We start from the raw sequence: 18,672 nt of genomic DNA on the forward strand, positions 1-18,672 counted from the left end.
AAAAGTGTGTCTTTGACCTTCTCTAGCATAATCCTGTTTTGGTGTGCAGCCCTCTCTCAATGCACAGTTCTCATAGATGCCTAAAGGCTCACAAGGATCCTACTCTGGTTCCCAGTCTGGCTCCATCCTCTTCCCTCTGGAGTTTTCTGACTTCAGTTCCAGATCAGAATTTACCTGGACTGTGCCCCATTCCCTTAAGGCCCAGTGTGAAGTGGCTGGCTAATCTGATAAACTAAATGTGCTAAACTGTTAATGGGTGATAATGGATTGTTTGCATTTTAACCAGAGCCTCTGGAGACACAGACTCTTAACTCAAAGGAATTTGTTTCTTGTATTAAATTTATTTTAATTTTGTTTTCAAGTAACAGGCATTTATTGCCACCTTTTGCCCCTTCCAGAGGGGACAAAAACAAAAACTCTTGGGCCAAATATGCATAATCAAGCAAAGCAGATTCCCACAATGGCAAGTTTATCATCTGTCAGAAGTGTTCTTCATCATTGGATCTCTGTAATTGTGCCTGGTCTTTGCATTCCACCAGTGGGAACTTCAGAAAAGGCATGTTGGGAAAAACAGGCATTTCAGCATTGCCCTCAACTCACAACAGGGGCTGAGGCTGCTGAGCACAATTTTGGGCTAGCCTCATATGAAGGATCTAGGTTACTAGGTGAATTCCCACAAACTCAGCCAAAGTGTAGTTAAAAGACTTCATGTCAAAATAATTGTTTTGCCTTGGGAATGACTTTTTCCAGAGTTCTTTGATTTAGAGTTACAGCCATCATAAGATGTGGGGGTGGGGGGGGGAGGAGAAGGATTAAAAACTGTTCCCTAATAAAAGGAAACTCAGTGGTACCAGGAGTATTTGATAAACACCTGTAATTTCCTCTTGATGAATAACTACAAAACCAGTTGAGCTTCCATCATGGGAAGAATTTAGGGACAACTGGATGCCATGATAAGGCATTGAAGTAGAATCCAAACTCTAAGGTACCTCAGAACCTAAATAGTTCAGCCCCCTTTTTTTACAGATAAGGAAACTGAGACCTGGGGAGGTTAAGTGGAGATTGTGTACGCCATAATTTTATTGGACAATGGAATGTAACATTTTGCTAATTAATGAATTCAAATAAACCTTGGGATATTATGTACCCCAAGCAAAAGTTGTACTAGAAAATGGTTGGCATCTTATTTCCTTTCCTTCAGGAAAGTGTTAGAACAAAGAACAATTGGCAAGACTGTAGTCAGGAAATCCTTGATTGGCCTGAGATTACACTTTGGGCTCAGGCCCCTTTCCTGAATTTGACCTCTTTCCACCTTTTATTCTACTCACAAGAGAACTAAGCCACTCCCTTCTTTCTCCCTTGGCCTTATACCTTCTTTGACTTGCAGGGCTGGAGAGGTGGTACTCCCCCTTGAACAGGGCATACTGCTTTGCTTGTACTTGGGAGTAGCCAGGTAGCACATGAGAGATAAGCAGATCTTTTATCTTCTGTTGACTAGGCAAGGCCAAGAGTGCCCAGATGTTCTGCCCACTCAAAGGATCTCAGTGATCTGAAAGATTATATTCCAATTAAAATGAAGCAAAGGTCAAAAACTACTGTCTACAGGACTGGTGATAATAGCAAATGCCTTCCCAAGGTGACACAGTGACAATGACAAAGGAGGGATTTTCAGGCTTACTTGAGATAGACCAGGAGGGGGGAAAAAGGTTCCTGTGTAAGTCATCTAGTAAGTTTTTTTTTTTTCAGGTAAGAGAATAAACATGCTATGTTTATATTGCCTTTTATTACTATATCCTCTATAATGCTAGTTGTTGTTCAAACCAAATCTTGACTTCCTGTTTCTGAAGAGATTTTCACAATGTGTTGATTGGAGCCCAGAATAAAGCATATGCTTAAGCAGGTTTTATCTTTCAATTAAAATTAATTAAACTTGAGAGTATTCCTTGTACATATAAAATGTAGTTTTGACATAAATCAAGGCAAATTGGACTTTTTTTTAAAATAGAGCCTAGACATTTTTCATTTTTGATGACAGCTTTTTGCTGATGACAGCTATCTCCTGATTAATGAAAGTAAATGGTACTTCAGGAACTATTATTGACTTCTCTTTCTTCCTCACCATTTGTAGCTACTTTGTCACCAAGTCCTGCTAATCCTTCCTTTGTACCTAGACGCTATTCCTTTCTTTTCATGACCACTACTAGTACCTTAGTTCAGCCTTTCTCTACTTTATTATGTACCTTGACTTTTAAAATTGGTTTCTAAATAATTTCCTAGAGCCTCTTTCCATTCCATACCCTAAACATCTCTGAAAACTCAATCTGTTTGAAATACTATTTTATACCTCTCAGAGTCCCTGTGCCCAAGACCCTTTATTGACTCTTCATTTCCTGAAGATAAGTCCCAGGGGCAGCTAGGTGACCCAGTGGATGATGAACCAGGGCTAGAGATGGGAGGTCCTCACATATGGCCTCAGATACGTCCTAGCTATGCAACCCACTTAACCCCCATTATCTAGTCCTTAAAGATTTTCTATATTGGAACCCATACATACCATTGATTCTAAGATAGAAGGCAGTGAAATTAAAAAAAAAAAAAACAAGGTGTCATTATCTTATATGTGTTCAAACTTCCATAATCTCATCCTTCAGTAATGTAAAGATAATTCCTATTTTTAGGAAGGAGGACATAGGATTGCACTGGAATACTACTGTGCCATAAGAAGCAAAGAGCAGGCTAATTTAAAAAAAACCTGGAAAGAACTACATGTAATATTGAAGTGAATACACACGAAAATAATGAAATTAGTAGAACCAAGAGAACCATATACACAGCTACACAATTAAAACTGGATAGAATAAATTGTGATTGTTAGACTTAATTTGAACATGTCATTCTCAACATATCTAGACGGATAGCTTCTGTGATGTGGGGACACGGGGAGGAGCTGAGATACTTGTTGGGAAAAAAATTAGGTAGGAGGGTAGGATATAATGATTGCTAGGCCTCGTTTTGAAGCTAAAAATCTAGTATTCTGTGCCTCTCCAAAGTTGTCTCCAAACTAAGAAAACATCCTCCTCCACCAACCTAATCTAAGCACTGCACATAGTCTTCCTTTTGCTCACTCTTCTTCTGTACCCTAGAATTCCCTCTGTTTAGAATTCACTCTCCTGGACCAGTTCTGCTCATCTATAATTCACCTTACCTTTTAGGTCTCATTCAAGTCCCACTTATTCAGTGAGGTTGTCCCCAACTGACTTGTGGCTCTTAATGAGCAATGTTCCCACTTCAGTACTGATGCAGAATTTGTTGATTATGCTAATCATTTGCTACTTTTTCTCCACTACCTGGTTTTCTTTCCTATATGACTATCTTATTATATAGTCTGATCAAATGAGATATTTTTTGTAAAGTGCTTAGCATAAGCTCTGGAACATAGTAGGCATTTAAATATTACTTATTCCTTCCCTCTTTGTCATGAATTATATACATATACATGTATGTATAGATATGGATATATATATGTGTGTATGTATCTATGGATTTATTTCATCAAGAGTCTAAGAGCAATGAGAAATATGTTATAGAACATTTAGACATATCAAGTTGCCCTGCTGAGGATAAGCGTTAAGAGTACCACGGATGTAACAACATCAGCCAAAATAACTAACACGAAATAGTTGCAGCATTTGAACCAATATCTGTGGCAAGCAATGATTGGGTAGAGAGATATAATGAAGATGTTGGCCAGATCCTTTATCCAAACCAAGTCCATATATTATTTAGTGACTTCAAAATGAAGACTGACATTGGGGAAGATGACGAAAACTGAAAGTATATTTCATGGCAAAGAAGTAGGAGGTCAAAGATTTCTTTATTCCTAAGAAGCCTCGGACCCATATATCATGAACATGAAATTCAAAAAGAGAGCTAGGGGCAAGGATTTCAGTGAGCTGGATATAGCAACACAAAACAAGGAACTGAATGGTATCTAAACAGACAGTTACTGCCTTTGGAATCAGTTAATGTTTTCTTATCGTTGCCTGATTTTTTCAATAGAATCTGGACATTTTTCATTTTTTGATGATAGCTTTTTGCTGATGACAGCTATCTCCTGATTAATCAAATTATATGGTACCTTGGGGGCATACTATTGACTTCTTCTTATAATATTATTGACTTTTAAGGTTAAATCAAAAGTCAAAATCATTACAAAATAATAAGAATGGACAATGAGGAGAAAATGATATTCTATATGATCACAACATTTTTACCTCAATCTATTTATATAAATGAGCAATTGCTCCTAAAAAGGAAGAAATGAGACCCAAAGGAAGCCACTGAGTTCAGTGGGTAGGATTAAGGAGGAAGAGCATACCAGCTACAGGCAACAACCAGAGAAAATGTCCAGAGAGAAGAGATAAAGTATCTTATTTGTGGAACATCCAGGAGGCAGTGTGACTAGATCAACAAAAATGTGGTAGGTAGTAAGTATAAGAAAACTGGAAAAGTAGGGGCTAGATTCTGAAGGGTTTTGAATTCCAAACAGTATTTTGTATTTGATCCTGGAAGCAACAGAAAGGCTACTAGGGTTTACTGACTTGAAAGAGAGAGGTGACATGAAGAGATCTGCATTAGGAAAATTACTCTAATGGCTGAATGGAAAATGGATAAGAAAAGGGAGAGACTTGAGATGATGAGGACCTACACTAGTGTAGTGGCAGTGTCAGATGAGAGAGGGGGATGAATTCAAGAGATGTTGCAAAGGTAAAATTAACATTCTTTGACCATAGAGTAGATATGAGGAATGGGAGGTAGTGAAGAGTCCAGAATGACACTTAGGTTGCAGTACTGAGCAACTAGTGTTGCTTTCTTTAGCAATAGAGAAAGTAGGAGGGGGTAAAGATTTAGAGAGGAAGATAGTGAGTTCCATTTTGGACATGTTGGTTTTATGATATCTATTAGGTGGCTGGTTTGAGATGTCTGAAAATCATTTGGAGATACAAGATTGGAAGTCAGCACACCATTTTGGGCAGGATAGGTAGATTCAAGAATCACCAGCGTGGAGATAAGCAATATGTATGTCTTAAAAAATTTTCCAGAGGGCAGCTGGGTAGCTCAGTGGATTGAGGGCCAGGCCTAGAGATGAGAGGTCCTAGGTTTAAATCTGTCCTCAGACACTTCCCAGCTGTGTGACCCTGGGCAAGTCACTTGACCCCCATTGCCTACCCTTATCACTCTTCCACCTATAAGTCAATACACAGAAGGTAAGGGTTTAAAAAAAACAAACAAACAAACAAAAAAAGTTGTCCAGAGCACTAAGATGTTAAATGACTTTTCCAGACTTAGTTACATAGATAGTGTATGTCAGAGACATGATCACTCCTGAGTTAGCCTTTTATCCACTACATGACACTCCCTGACCACAGTGCCTTGGCACTCAGAAGTACTGAAATCAAAATAGAGTAAAGCACTTTGAAGAATGTAGATGAAAGACTCTTGGGAATTTTACCTAAAATTATACTTATCTTCAGGCAGAGGTTTCACATTTGGTTTCCATAGCTTTGCAAAGTAAAAATCGATGTGGTATATGGAATGGTTTTATTTAAGGATGGTAAGTAGATGATAGTTCAGTGAATGCACCAGGTTCATTTGAACATACTTAGGAAGGTACTTGCTAGTGCCAGGACTAGAATCAGGAAAACTTGAGTTCAAATCTGGCCTTAGACACTAGCTGTGTGAACCCTGGACAAGTCACTTAACCCTGTTTGCCTCAGTTTCCTCCTCTATAAAATGAGTCAGAGAAGGAAATGGTAAATCACTCCAGGATCTTTGTCAAGAAAACTCTAAAGGGGGTCACAGAGAGTTGGACATGGGAAACGACTGAACAACAACAACAAAAAAGAGGGAAGGAAGATCTCTGTGTTGGACAAAAGAGTCAGCATGCAAAAATGGTTTCGTTACTTTGTACAGGAAACCTCTCATTAAGTGGGAATAATCTATAAATGTTTGTAACCTAAAAACAAAACATACCAGTAAAACTTAATTTAAAAAATAGAGATAAACTAAAAAAAAATCTCCATCATTTGGAACAATGAGTCAGACAGACAGAAACAATTGAAAAATAACAGGAAGGTGAATTTACTGGTAAAGAATGAATATGGTGAGTTTTGAAGGCACACATAAATAAAAAGAAACTGTCTGATTTCTTTTTAATTATTCCCACCATCTTCTAATAATTATAAAAATGGAGAGTTGATTGCAAAAGAAGGACACCTGGAAATGAGCTGGGTTTTCCCTCTTTCTACCAGTCTTTAAACCACCAAGATTGTTCTATGAATAATCAATTGCCCAAACCATAAGTATTATTGATCTCGAGTGGCCTAAAACAAAAAAAAAGCAATGAAAAAATATTAAGGAAAACTTTAATATAGTTCAGAAATGTTACTGTCTGCTTCCAGCGTGGGTGACTTTGTCAAAGTGTTTCGCCCACTTCCAAATTTCCACTTGTTAAAACCTAAGGCCTTATTTGGCTGTCACTTAGGAGCACGGTGTTTTTCAGACAAGTGCCTAATTTTAACAAGATTATATGGAATAGAAAAATATAAGGCTGATGTTAGAGTCTAATGGAAGCAGTTTCAATCCACTGGTTGCAGGATTATCATGAAAATGACCCATCAGCCCCTTTCGTAGAGTTGCTTCTCTTATCCTTACAACTTCTCTATTTACATTTCTACACCAGTGATTCATTCCTTTGGTTTTGCCATACTTCAGAGTGTTTCAAGTCACTTCATGGGCATGGGGATTTCACATAGTTCTCAAATCCAAAGAAATTTTAATTCACAGTGGCATATATCATGGATGTTTGGAGAGCAAACAGATTATCATGAAACCAAGCCAAAGGTGACAGGGTTAGGGACTTAAGGTAGGAAGTCACTGTTCTGGCCTTTGGGCCATGTGACATTTGCAGAATGACATCTAGGTTAGTTCAAGTTGTTAGTATGGAATCCCCAGGCAGAAGAACAGCTTTTTCCATTCTTGAATTAGAGGGGGAGGGAGGGAGTAAAGTCAGTCTTTCAAAACATGTCTAGGATGATATTTGCAAAGAATATGTAAGAATGCTGGTGAGTGATTAGCCAGGTCCATTCATGGAACTAAGAGTCTTGTTCTTTGTTCCTTTATTTTTGTTCCACATGCCCCTGACTGCCAGTGGGCAGACAGTCAGGAGGTCATGATGCTTGTGTTGCTTGGTTGGGTCTGTGGGCAGGTCCTGAACAATAGTGAGATACGCCACAGAAGCAGCCTTCGGATGAATGGTTGAAGTTCAACAGCCAAGCTCAATCTGACATCTTTAGAAAAGGAAGTGCCCAGAAATAGAAATCAGCACTTGATACAAATTTATCATTGTGTTTCAATAAAATTTTTAAAAGAGCATTAAGTTCCCAGTACCTGATTTTCTCTTATTTTGTCCATTTTTTACATAGAAGTTAATTCCCAGTAAAACAAAGGTATAATACAAATCTCTTTTTAAAAGTGTTATTATATTATATTGTTATATTATATGCATATTATATCACATTAAGCTATCTAATGTAATAATTGTGACTGATAGTAGAACTGTAATTTTTTATTCTTATAATTTACAGAAAAGAAATGCATTAATATTCATGGTTTGAAACCAATATTAGCTATTATATTTATCTGTTATCTTTTAGTGTTGCCTTTTCTTGTTATAATATTTGTAGTCATGTATCTTTGCTTTATTGATTTCTGTGTCTTCCTTCCCATGCTTCTTCAAAGTTATCATTCATTATGGCAGAGTGATATTACATACCTGTTCCATAGTTTGTTTATTCATTTTCCAATTAACAAGCAGAAAATTTGTTTCTAGCTTTGTGTTCCTGGGAATATGTGGAACCTATGTTTCTCTTCTGAAGGGCAGTGTGATTTAGTATATCCAGTATGAGCCACCAAATCAAAAAGACCAAGGCACATTTCCTATATCTGATACATACTGGCTTTGTGATCTGGGCAAGTGACTTAAGCTTTCAATTGCATAGTCTATTTTCTGAGACTATAAATTGACAAAGAATTAGGCCATATCTGGAATTACTTCATTGAAAGTTCTCTCTGGCAATGAAAGAGTAGGTCTGGTCCAAAAACAAATGTCTCTAGTTCTAGAGTAGCTTGTGCATTCAGTTGTTTTTCATTCATGTACAACTCTTTATGACTCTGGGTTTTTCTTGGCAAAAATATTGATGCGACTTGTCTTTTCCTTCTTTAGTTCATTTTACAGATGAAGAAACTGAGGCAAAGGGGGTTATATAACTTGTTCAGGGTCACACAGCTTGTAAGTATTTGAGGCCAGATTCTCTCTGACTCCAAGTTCAGAATTCTATCTATTATTCCACTTAGCTGCCCATTTTAGTCTTAGTTTAGATAATTAAAAAAAACAATACACAGAGGCCTTTACAATGTCTATATAAAAACCAAGATGGTTTGTGGGAAAAGGCTACTAAAAACTATTCAGTAATACCCCATTTGCTAAGGGACAACTTGATGGCACAGTAGATTGAGAAGAATCATCTTCACAAGTTCAAATCTGGCTTCAGACACTTATCATGTGCCTCTGGGCAAGTCACTTATCCCTATTTATTCAGTTTTCTCATCTAGAAAATGAACTAGAGAAGGAAAAGATAAACCATTCCAGTATCTTTGCCAGGAAAATCCTAAATGGGGTCATAGACATTTGGACATGACTGAACAACCATAATTAACAATAACTACTTGCGAAAACTTTATGGGTGGGATATTGGGAATTTATTTTTATCTCAGAGGGGCAAAAGGGATTCAGTTCATTTCAATTCAATAAATATGAATGCTTTCTATGTGACAGGCACTATGATTGACATCTGAGGATACAAAGACAAAAACGAAATGGTCCCTGACCTCATAGAGCTACCATTCTATTGTAAGGGAAACAACATGTACACACATACAAAATAGATACAGAATAAGTACAAAATAATATTGTCAGGGGGTGAATTCCAGTGCTGAGGGTATACGAAAAGCCTTTCTATAGGCAGTGGCATCTGAGCTGTGCTTTCCAAGAAGCTAGGACTTCTTTGAGATGGAGAAAGTATTTGAGGTATGGAGGAAAGCCTCCATAAAGACACAGGAGTGACATGGTCAGACCTTCACTTTTGGAATATTGATTTGGTAGTTGATGGATAGAGCGTTAAGTCTGGAGTCAACATGACTCCTCTTCCTGAGTTCAAATCCAGCCTTAGATACTTAATAGCTTTATGGTTCTGAGTAAGTCACTTCACCCTGTTTGCCTCAGTTTCCTCATCCATAAAATGAGTTGGAGAAGGAAATGGCAAACTACTTAAGTATCTCTGCCACGAAAACTGCAGATGAAGTCATGAAGAGTCAGATAGGGTTGAAAAATGACTAAACAATAATAGATAATTAGTGATGAAGATTTTGAAGAGATGAGGGTTTAATATGGAGATATGGGATTCGTGTGTAATAGGGATGATATTTGAACTCCTGAGAGTAACTGAGACCACCAAGAAAGAGAAGAAGGTCCATGCCCCTGGAAAAGGGAATGGAACGTGAACTATGACCTACCTATAAAGGAGACTGTTAAAATAGATTTTCTGATAATGAAACAATTGTCCAAGACAATTTGCCACATTCAGTGTCTAACAGGACATGTGATGATATTGGTCTGAGGTCACCCCTTTACAGCTTCTATCACCAAGGTAAGGGCTGCATATTTATCACTCTTGTACTAAAGGGTCATTTCTGATTATTAGATCTTTAAAAGTCTGAACTTTAAACCAGAATTCCTAGAACTGAAGATACCCACTGAGGCAAATAACCCGGTTTTACAGATAAGGAAACTGAGGCCCAGTGGAGCTAAGTGGTTGGCCCTACCCAAACATCTAACAACTGAGCTGAGATTAGAATGTAGAACTCTTGATTCCCAATCCAGATATCTTTCCCCTATATTAACTTACATCCCAGATGTAATAGCTCTCTGGAGGGATTGAGTGTCACCTCCTTCCTTCTCAAGCAATCCACAGGAATTTGGAGGGGTTCTATTTTGTCATTGTAGTGGTTGAGTGCTATGTAGGCATTTCCACCTAGATATTTTTTCCTTGTAATTTTTGAAAGTCCCCTTTTCAGATCTGATATGGTTTTCATGGATCTAATGGTATTGCTCTCTACCTACAACCCATTTATCCTTACTCCTTGCTTCTGGACACAAACTGTTCTCAGTTGGGAATACATATTCTCAGCTCTACTAATCCTTTTTTCTTTCCTCAACTTCCCTTACTAACTAATGTACCTGGCTTCCATTCCATTCCTCTGCATAACCTTACCACTTAGGTATTTGGGATGTTTGCATAGTACTTTGCATTATTTATATTTTCTTCCTAAGTCATCTTTTTTCCCCCACGTATTTATTTATTAGTCTCTAGTAGGCTGCAAGCATTTTCAGGGAAGGATGGTGTTAAGGAGGGCATATCTACTCATTTGTTTCTACATTATAAAATTTGCTTTATCCAAATTCTTGAAACAATGAAAATAAATCAAATTTTGATTTGATTTAATACAATTTTTTTAAAGCCACTTAGCTTGTTTTTCAGAAATGGTTCCTTTCATTTTCCTTAAAGACGTTTGTTAATACCAATACGCAATTACATCAAAACCTATCTGTTTTGTGCCTTGGGATTCTGCATATTGGATTGTCAAGAGGGAGGTGCATCTGAATCCTTATGTGGTCAACGCTTATACACTCATTAATCAGTAATGGCTAACACCGATTCCTGTTAGCAAAGACTCCTGGTATCCTATTATTGCAGATACTTTTAAAATACTGATCTGTCTTTTGCAAGGCTTTAATTGTGAACACTTGGATGAAAAGAAAAGAGACAGGGCAGGGAGTAGAAATATTCAGTATTATAGGAAGACTTAGGTTCAGTCCTAATAACTGTACTTATAGTTTCTTTAGTGACCCTGGGTAAGTCACTTAACATCTCTTACCTTCAGCTTCCTCATCTGTAACACAGAAGAAGCATCTGAAAGCTTGAGTTTCAGTTCTGACTCAGATACTTCTTGGCTATTACTATGGGCAAATTACTTAACCTAGCTCAGCCTCAGTTCCCCCATCTGTAAAATGGGCACAATAATAGCACCTACCTGATTTGTTATGTGTTCATCAAAGATATGCAGAGTTTTGTAAACTTTAAGCACCATGCAATTGTTAGCTATTATTAATATTTCACAGGGCTGTTGTAATATCTGCAGACTTTTGATGCTACATTTATGTATAAAACTGTACCTTCAAAATGCTCATTATAAGACATATTAAAAGAAAAAAAACATTAACCTATCTTCGTAAGGCAATTGGATGAATTCCAAAAGTTTCTTTAAAAAGCTTTTAAATGGTAAAATACCTTTCTTTAGCACAGATAAATTTGTGGTTTCATCTGTGTGAATACTCCCTCTGATGGTACACAAAACATCTCATCCACACCTTTTCACCCAGTAAAATTCTTGTCCATAACCTCCCATAAATCTTTCAGAAGTGCTCCACCCAACATTCTAGGCTCAAGTTCCCTTAGTTCTCTTGACATTTCAAAGTCTCTGTATTATCACCAGGTTTCCCGAGGAACATCTTTCCTCATATCTTTAGTTCTCAATTCCACTGCTGCACTGGGTTTAAAGGGGTTCAAAGCCATACCATGAGGGATGATTCTTATCACTAACTTGAATTGTTATAGCATATTTTTGCAAGTACTAAAATTCAGAGCTTAGGAATGCTTTCTTTCTCCTAAAGTGTCTGAAGCCAATTTTGAGGGAAAATATGAAAGGATAGATAAAGAATGATAATTTCTTCATCACAGAAGAAAGCAACCACCAACTAGATTCATTGTGACTTTTAAAGAGTTGATGGATAAACCATATATAAACAGGGAAAGCAATTTGATCATCCTTTTAAAATCACTTCATAAAAAGAGTCATCACCACTGGGAAGTTTTTCCTCTTCATGCAAAAGGGTAACAGAAACCAGCTGGCAGACCATATTACTAGATTGTTTTGTCCTGAGCTTGGCAGGGACCACGATCAGGCAAATTAGAGAAGCCTGTACCTGGACGGTGTCCTCTCTGTCTCATTTTAAAATGCTGTTTGCTTTCTCTGTCTAGGGAAGGAGAAAGAGACCTTTCTAATCTTTTAGGACTTATTGCAAGGTGACTAGCATGTGAGCACAGCCAGGCAGGGAAATATTTGTCTTTTCTAAGGCAGTGCTTGTTTATTCTTTGTGTGTGTGTTTAGTTTGTCTTTTTAAAGTCTCAGAGACTGATGATCTTCTTTTATGAACTGGAGGTGCACAGAGATGAAGAGATCTTGGTCAAGTTCAAAGTTTCTCTTTCCTCTGAACTCAGAAATAAGCAAAGGGCTAGGAGAGCCACACAAATGAACAGGCATCTGATGATTAAGCCCTCCCTCCCCCAGTACTTTTTATGAACATAAGTAGAAGTCGCTCAAGCAGCTGCAGCACAGTAGTTCCAATAGTTTAACAGGCAGCAGCTTTGTAGCTCTGACCAAAGCTGTGCTAACGTAGTCAGTCACTTCCTTCCATGTTCATTTGCCATGATAGCTAGCAAGTGATCTTTGGCAAGGGGACTGCGAAGAGGGAGGTGCGGTAATGTTTAATAGGCTTCCGTGGTGCAGCAGTTAAGCGTGCTTGCTTTGACCGAGTTCCCTGTCAATCTCAGCGGAGAGAGGAGAGAGATCGCGAGGCCGGTAGCCACTCAGAATAACCTGTGCCTAAGTGGCGGCTCTGTACATTTGTCTGGAAGAGGCACCCGGCAGAGCGGGAAGAGGCACCCGCGGGCACCGGAGCGTGCTCCTGGGGCTGCAGCCGCCTCTGCTCCTGCCTGTTGGCGCAAAGTGGACGGGAGGAAATGGCTCAGCAGACCTCGAGCCCAGATACCTTGACTGTACCTGATGCGGATAATCCACATTGTGCAAATCCGTGGTTGAATGAGGATCTGGTGAAGTCCCTTAAGGAAAACCTGTTGCAGCACGAAAAGACCAAGGTGTCCAGGAAGTCAGTGTCTCCCAAGCTGTCTCCAGTGATTTCTCCGAGGAATTCTCCCAGGCTTTTACGCAGGATGCTTCTGAATAGCAACATACCCAAACAACGTCGTTTCACCGTGGCACATACATGGTAAGAGTTGCGTATATCACGCGGAAGTGCTCCTGGGCGGCTCTCTCCCTCTTTGTTCTTTTCTCCTGTGTGTGTGTGTGTGTGTGTGTGTGTGTGTGTGTGTGTGTGTTCGTGTGTTCCTATATGTTCCCTCCATTATTATTCGCAGCTTGGGATTATCAAGGGACAGTGTCTATTTGAATAAAATTTTAAGAATCACACAGGTGTCTCAGTCAGGGCAGGAATCCCTGGGACGGTTATTCTGGATGTTTTAAGGGGAGGTTGATTCTTTGAAAGTTTATTTCCTTTTGCAAGTTCCTACAAGAAAACTGGATTCCAGAAGCCAAATAAGAATGCAGTTTCTCTTTTACACAGGCAGTGACTTTTCTTTGATTTCTTCCACATATTTACAAGCCTTGCCCTAGAGCTCCCTGAATATAAAAAGAACCAGGAAAAGGAAAACACACAGACATATTATTTGAAATCTGTGCTATTTGCTCTCTTAGTGACTAGGAAGAAATGAATCGTTATGCCCTCCGTGTGTGTACACACATATGTCCTTAGGAATTCAGTGTAAAGCCACATAGTAGCTGAACTAGATGTTTAGCATAGCAGAGCCTCAGTAAGTTGAGTATGTATGGATTCAAATGAAAAAGATTTTCTTTTGGGAATTGGGATTGTGGGACAAATGAAGAGATCTCGGCAAAAGGAAAGGTTGAATTCAAAGTTTTTCTGTCTTTTGGAATTAGCAAAAGGCAAAGAGAACAAGACAAATGAACAGCATCCAATGATTAAGGCAATATGTTTGGGAAGCTGTGATCTTATCAAGGTAATTAACAGGAATGAGCCATAAAAACAAATCTTTTTCAAAATTTCCTATAAGAATATGAATTTGAGACAAGAATAAATTGGACCTGACTTTTGTATATGTGTTAGCTACCTCAAAGAAAAGCACACCCCTTGTGTGTGTTTGCAGCGTATGTATACAGATATTGTTAAAACATTCTTTAACAATGGAGAACCCTGATTTTCTCATGGAAATTTCAAACTTCTGTCTTATGTCTGGCCTTCTTTTGCTTTTTGATGATTCTGTTTCCAGGGGTGGTTTTTTTTGTTGTTGTTGTTTTTTTACACTTTTCATCATTTGTAAATTTATAAAAAGAAAAAAAAAACTAACTCAAAACTTGTAATGGCAGAGGGTTTACACAGGAAAGAGGGTCTCTCCCTTTGAGTAAAGGGAATATTTTGCTTTGATCATTAAGGAAAAGGTGTAGTGTTTTATTACACAGAAATATATTGATATGTATGACTTATATTGCACCTTCAGATTCATGGAATATAGAATTTATGTCAAATAACCAAAACATCATCAATACTCTTTCAAAAAAAAGATAAAAAAACAATATCCAGCATACTGATAAGGAATTGTATTCAATTATTTCATTCCTTTTGTATAATAAAGTAAAACTATATGACTACAAGGTATAAATCAGCAAATAGACCTCTAAGCTATAACAAAAGATATATATTTAAAAATCTGAAATAGTGATGTTTTCATACAAGGAAGCATATCAGAAAGAAAAGGTTAGAAGAAGGATGTTATGATGCTACCAAAGAAGTGGACATAATGCACTCGTGGAGTGAAAATCTCTTTATCAACGAAATGTATAGTATCTGAAACATTTTAAGTGCTTAATAAATATTTACTGAGCCATGAGAAACCATTTTAGTGTCACTGAAAAAGCACTTAGTTTGGACAAAAGGAACATGAACTTATATCCAAGCTTGGCTATAATGTGACCTTAAGTCATTTAACATGTCTAGGCCTCAGTTTCTCCATTTGTAAAACAAGTGGTTTAGACTAGAAAATCTCCAAAGTCCTTTCCAGCTTTAAACTGTGTAATCATCTCTCCATGTTGAAGGTAATTAAAAGTATTTCAATTTATTCACTTTTTTTTTTCAAGAGGAAACAGAAATTAAGACTGACTCCTTTCTGGGTAATATGCACTATTGTAGATAAATTTGTCAGGAACAAGTGCCTAAGGAAAAGAAGAGATGCCTGTTAGGAGAAAATAAGAAAGAGAGATGAAGTGGAATTGAAAACAAATAGTTGTATAGCAGGGAGGCCTGACTGAATTGAAATAGAAATTGGCTGGATTTTTAAACATCCCGTATCAGATACTTCATTGAATCCATTTCTTTAAGTGAGTGAATGATCTTAGTTCTTTCAGTGCTTAGTTTGAGTGAGTTTAAGCAACCCAGAGTTCACCTTAAGGTTATCTGAAATTTCTAGACCCCTTGAGATATAAGTTGGGCAGGAAATCTCATGAAAACAGTCTTTCTCTTGAAATTTCTGGCACTTCCTTTTCTGGTCCTATTTGGAAAACTTCCAAGAGCAGTGTTTCTACTAATATTTCATTTAGGTTCATCTGGTCCCAAGCCAGAGGAACAGAAAGATGGCACCAGAAATAAGAATGGGGATGGGGGGATAAGGAATGGAGAGGAAGACCAAGGGAAAAACAACTACTATATCTCATAGCCTCAGGAGGAGTTCACTTCCACAAGGCATAAAGATCTCTATCAAAGGAGAAAAGTATCTTACATTACAGTATTTTAATACAGAGAATAGGAATCTTTAGAATTAAGAGCCTTCTGCACCTTTTTTTTTCTAATTATCTTTCCATTTGAAATATTAAACTGGGGTAAGAGGGCAACTAGGTGGCTTGGTGGATAGAAAACCAGGCCTGGAGAAAGGAGGTCCTGAGTTCAAATTTGGCCTCAGACACATTCTGGTTGCATGATCCTGAGCAAGTCACTTGATAGCCCTTCCTTTTCTTTTGCCTTGGAACCAATACTTAGATTGATAGAAGGGTAAGAGCTTTAAAAAAAGGAAAAATAAATATTATGCAGAAAAATATTGATTTCTTTAATTTTTACTTTTGTGTAGTTTTTTGTGAAGCTTCTTTCTTGTTATGCTCCCACATAAATTCTCCACTCTAGTCAAATTGTTTATTTATCATTGAATAAAACCACTTTTTCTGCCTTAGGATCTTTACCTGTTGTACTGTCGCCATGAGAACGCTCTCCCTTACCAAAGGGAACTCGGCATCATCAGATCATAGATTAAGGCTGGAAAGGACATTCATGGTCATCTAGTACAGCCCCTCATTTTGTAAGTGAGGAAACTGAACCCCAGAGAGGAGAAGGTACTTGTTAAAGATGACAAAGGCAGGAATCAGCAAACGTAGGATTCTAACCCAGTTGTTCAGACCTCAAATTTATTACATTTTCCACTGTACTGCATGGTCAATCAATGTCCTTCAAGGTTTAGCTCACCTGTCAGTTCTTCCATGAAGCCTTTTATTGCTGCCTTAGCTTCTCTTAGCTCATTGCACTCACCATAGACTGAATTCTTGTTTTTGACTGCCATGTTTCATCTTCCTATTAGATTTGATAAAGAGAAGACAAAGATTAAAGTGTCTACTTCTTCATTTCCCCAGTAGTGCCTGGCATAATGTCCTATATAAAGCAGGTGCTCAAAAAATATCTGTTGGATAAGTGAATGAATAATGAAAGATAGCTTATTTCAGGGCTGTCTCTAAGGTGGGATGAGAGTAAAGGAAATGTGTATGCTCAAGGATTCAGTTCTCCCACTTCTTTCCTATGGAAATATTGAAAATCAGATTGGAATGATATCAAGGTCCTGTCTGCAGGCCTTTCTACAAGTGCCCTTTCAACCAATGCGGTACCTGAAAAGAACTAAAAAATTCCACTTTAACACCACATAGAAATCCTCAACAATGAATAAAACTATATTTTTATGGGATAATATATCCATTTTGCCAGGAATATAAATCTCTACTGCTACAATGTTGGCAGTGGGATTTGGGATTCTTTCCCTCCCATATGTCCAGCAGTGGAACCAAGAACTTTTCTAGTTCTAAGCCACTGATGACATCTCTAGTAGCATTCTAGAAAGACAAGCAGAGAGGAGGAGAGAAGGATGAGAAGTCAAGGATCTACTACAGTGTCACCTGGATTTCTAGGGATCATCACTTGGAGCAATAGTGGGAAACATGACAAAGATGAGAGAGTCCCTCTGGCTTCTTCAAGATATTGCTCATGGTTTTTTTTCTTCTGCTTATTTGCTTTTAAAAAAAATAACATTCTTATATAGGTGATAGGAGGAGAACCTGGCTTCTAAAAGGGGCTAAAATATCTGCATTTTCAAGGAATAGCCAGACTTTCATGTTTAGGGTATTTTTCATAGGTGGGAACTTTGACAGACATGCAAGCTGAAGAGATGTATAAAACTGCATTACTGGTCTGTTTTTCTGCTTTATCTACTGTAATAGGACAATAGATAACAGAATTGTAAATGAGCCTATGAGCTATAAACAAATGAGAATGAACCCTAATCTGTTGATCAGATGAGTGTGCTTATAGTCACTACCAATTAGTTCTCTCATAACTACTACCAGATGGAAGACAGCCTGAATCTTATTGTGGTGATGAATGAGTTGAATGGGTATAAAAATTAGGACAGTTTTCAGAAATAGTATACTTTGTAAAAATTTCCTGCCTGTTTTTTACGTTTTTATCTGTAACTAAATTACATTATTTATGAAGTAATTAAATATTACTATGGAACATCAAAAAATAGAAACTAATTCTCTAAAATAATTCTTTTTAGTATATTACATACAGAATTATGCATTTTACATCACCCAAACCAGTTTTAGATATAAAATAGAAGCTTATTTATAAGAGGACCTGAGTAAAACTCTCATTTAAACACAGAAAAATAACATAATTATTTCTATTAACTAAGAACAACATTTAATTGTTTTTACATTGCTAAAAGACTGCAAGTGACTTCTCAATTTTGGCAGTCTAGGAGAAATGTCACATCATCAGCTCCCCCTAATTATGGTTTTGAAATGGATTGTGTGTCCAAAAAAGAGTTTTTGATACTTCACTTGTACAACTTCTCTTTTGTCATTCCTTTATCCTCTCAGAACCACTCCCAGAATGCATTACAACAGCTCAAAGTTTCAGTGTCATTTAGCCATTTTCACATCATTTTTCCAGCTATCCTATCAGATTCAGCGCTGTGGCTCTCAAGTTCCTTCTATTTGTACTGAATCTCAGATGAATCTCACTTTAAAAACATGGCAATTACTCTGTTTTTCTATCATTATAGTTCCCAGGTTGACCTCATGTACCATCCATCTATGTGCAGCAGCCACAAACTTGCTTCCTCATGATGGTGCTATGTCCTCTAGTAGAATTACAGATTCCAAAATCCTAGATCCTAGAGACATCCATTTAAAGCCGGAAGAGACTTTCAAGATCCGTCAGGAAAATGAGGGCCAAAAGTTTATTTGACTTCCTCAAATTCAAGGTTAAATAACATGCATAAGGTCAAGGTAGACAGCAACAGAAAC

The 18,672-nt window shown here is 37.6% G+C and overlaps 1 protein-coding gene across 2 annotated transcripts in view; it reads left to right on the forward strand.

Moving 5' to 3' along the window:
* Nucleotides 1-18,672, forward strand: part of PDE4D (phosphodiesterase 4D) — a 1,102,929-nt gene that overhangs the window by 190,037 nt on the left and 894,220 nt on the right. Inside the window, exon 1 of one of the 2 annotated variants that reach the window (XM_044663805.1) lies at nucleotides 12,816-13,246. The exons of the other annotated variant lie outside the window; for it this stretch is intronic. Coding sequence (XP_044519740.1) covers nucleotides 12,981-13,246 — 266 coding nt within the window. The 5' untranslated portion in view covers nucleotides 12,816-12,980. Of the gene's footprint in view, nucleotides 1-12,815; nucleotides 13,247-18,672 lie in introns of those variants that run through there. 2 annotated transcript variants of the gene reach the window in all.

The sequence above is a fragment of the Gracilinanus agilis genome, chromosome 1, assembly GCF_016433145.1.
Source record: "Gracilinanus agilis isolate LMUSP501 chromosome 1, AgileGrace, whole genome shotgun sequence".
Taxonomy (NCBI): Eukaryota; Metazoa; Chordata; class Mammalia; order Didelphimorphia; family Didelphidae; genus Gracilinanus; species Gracilinanus agilis.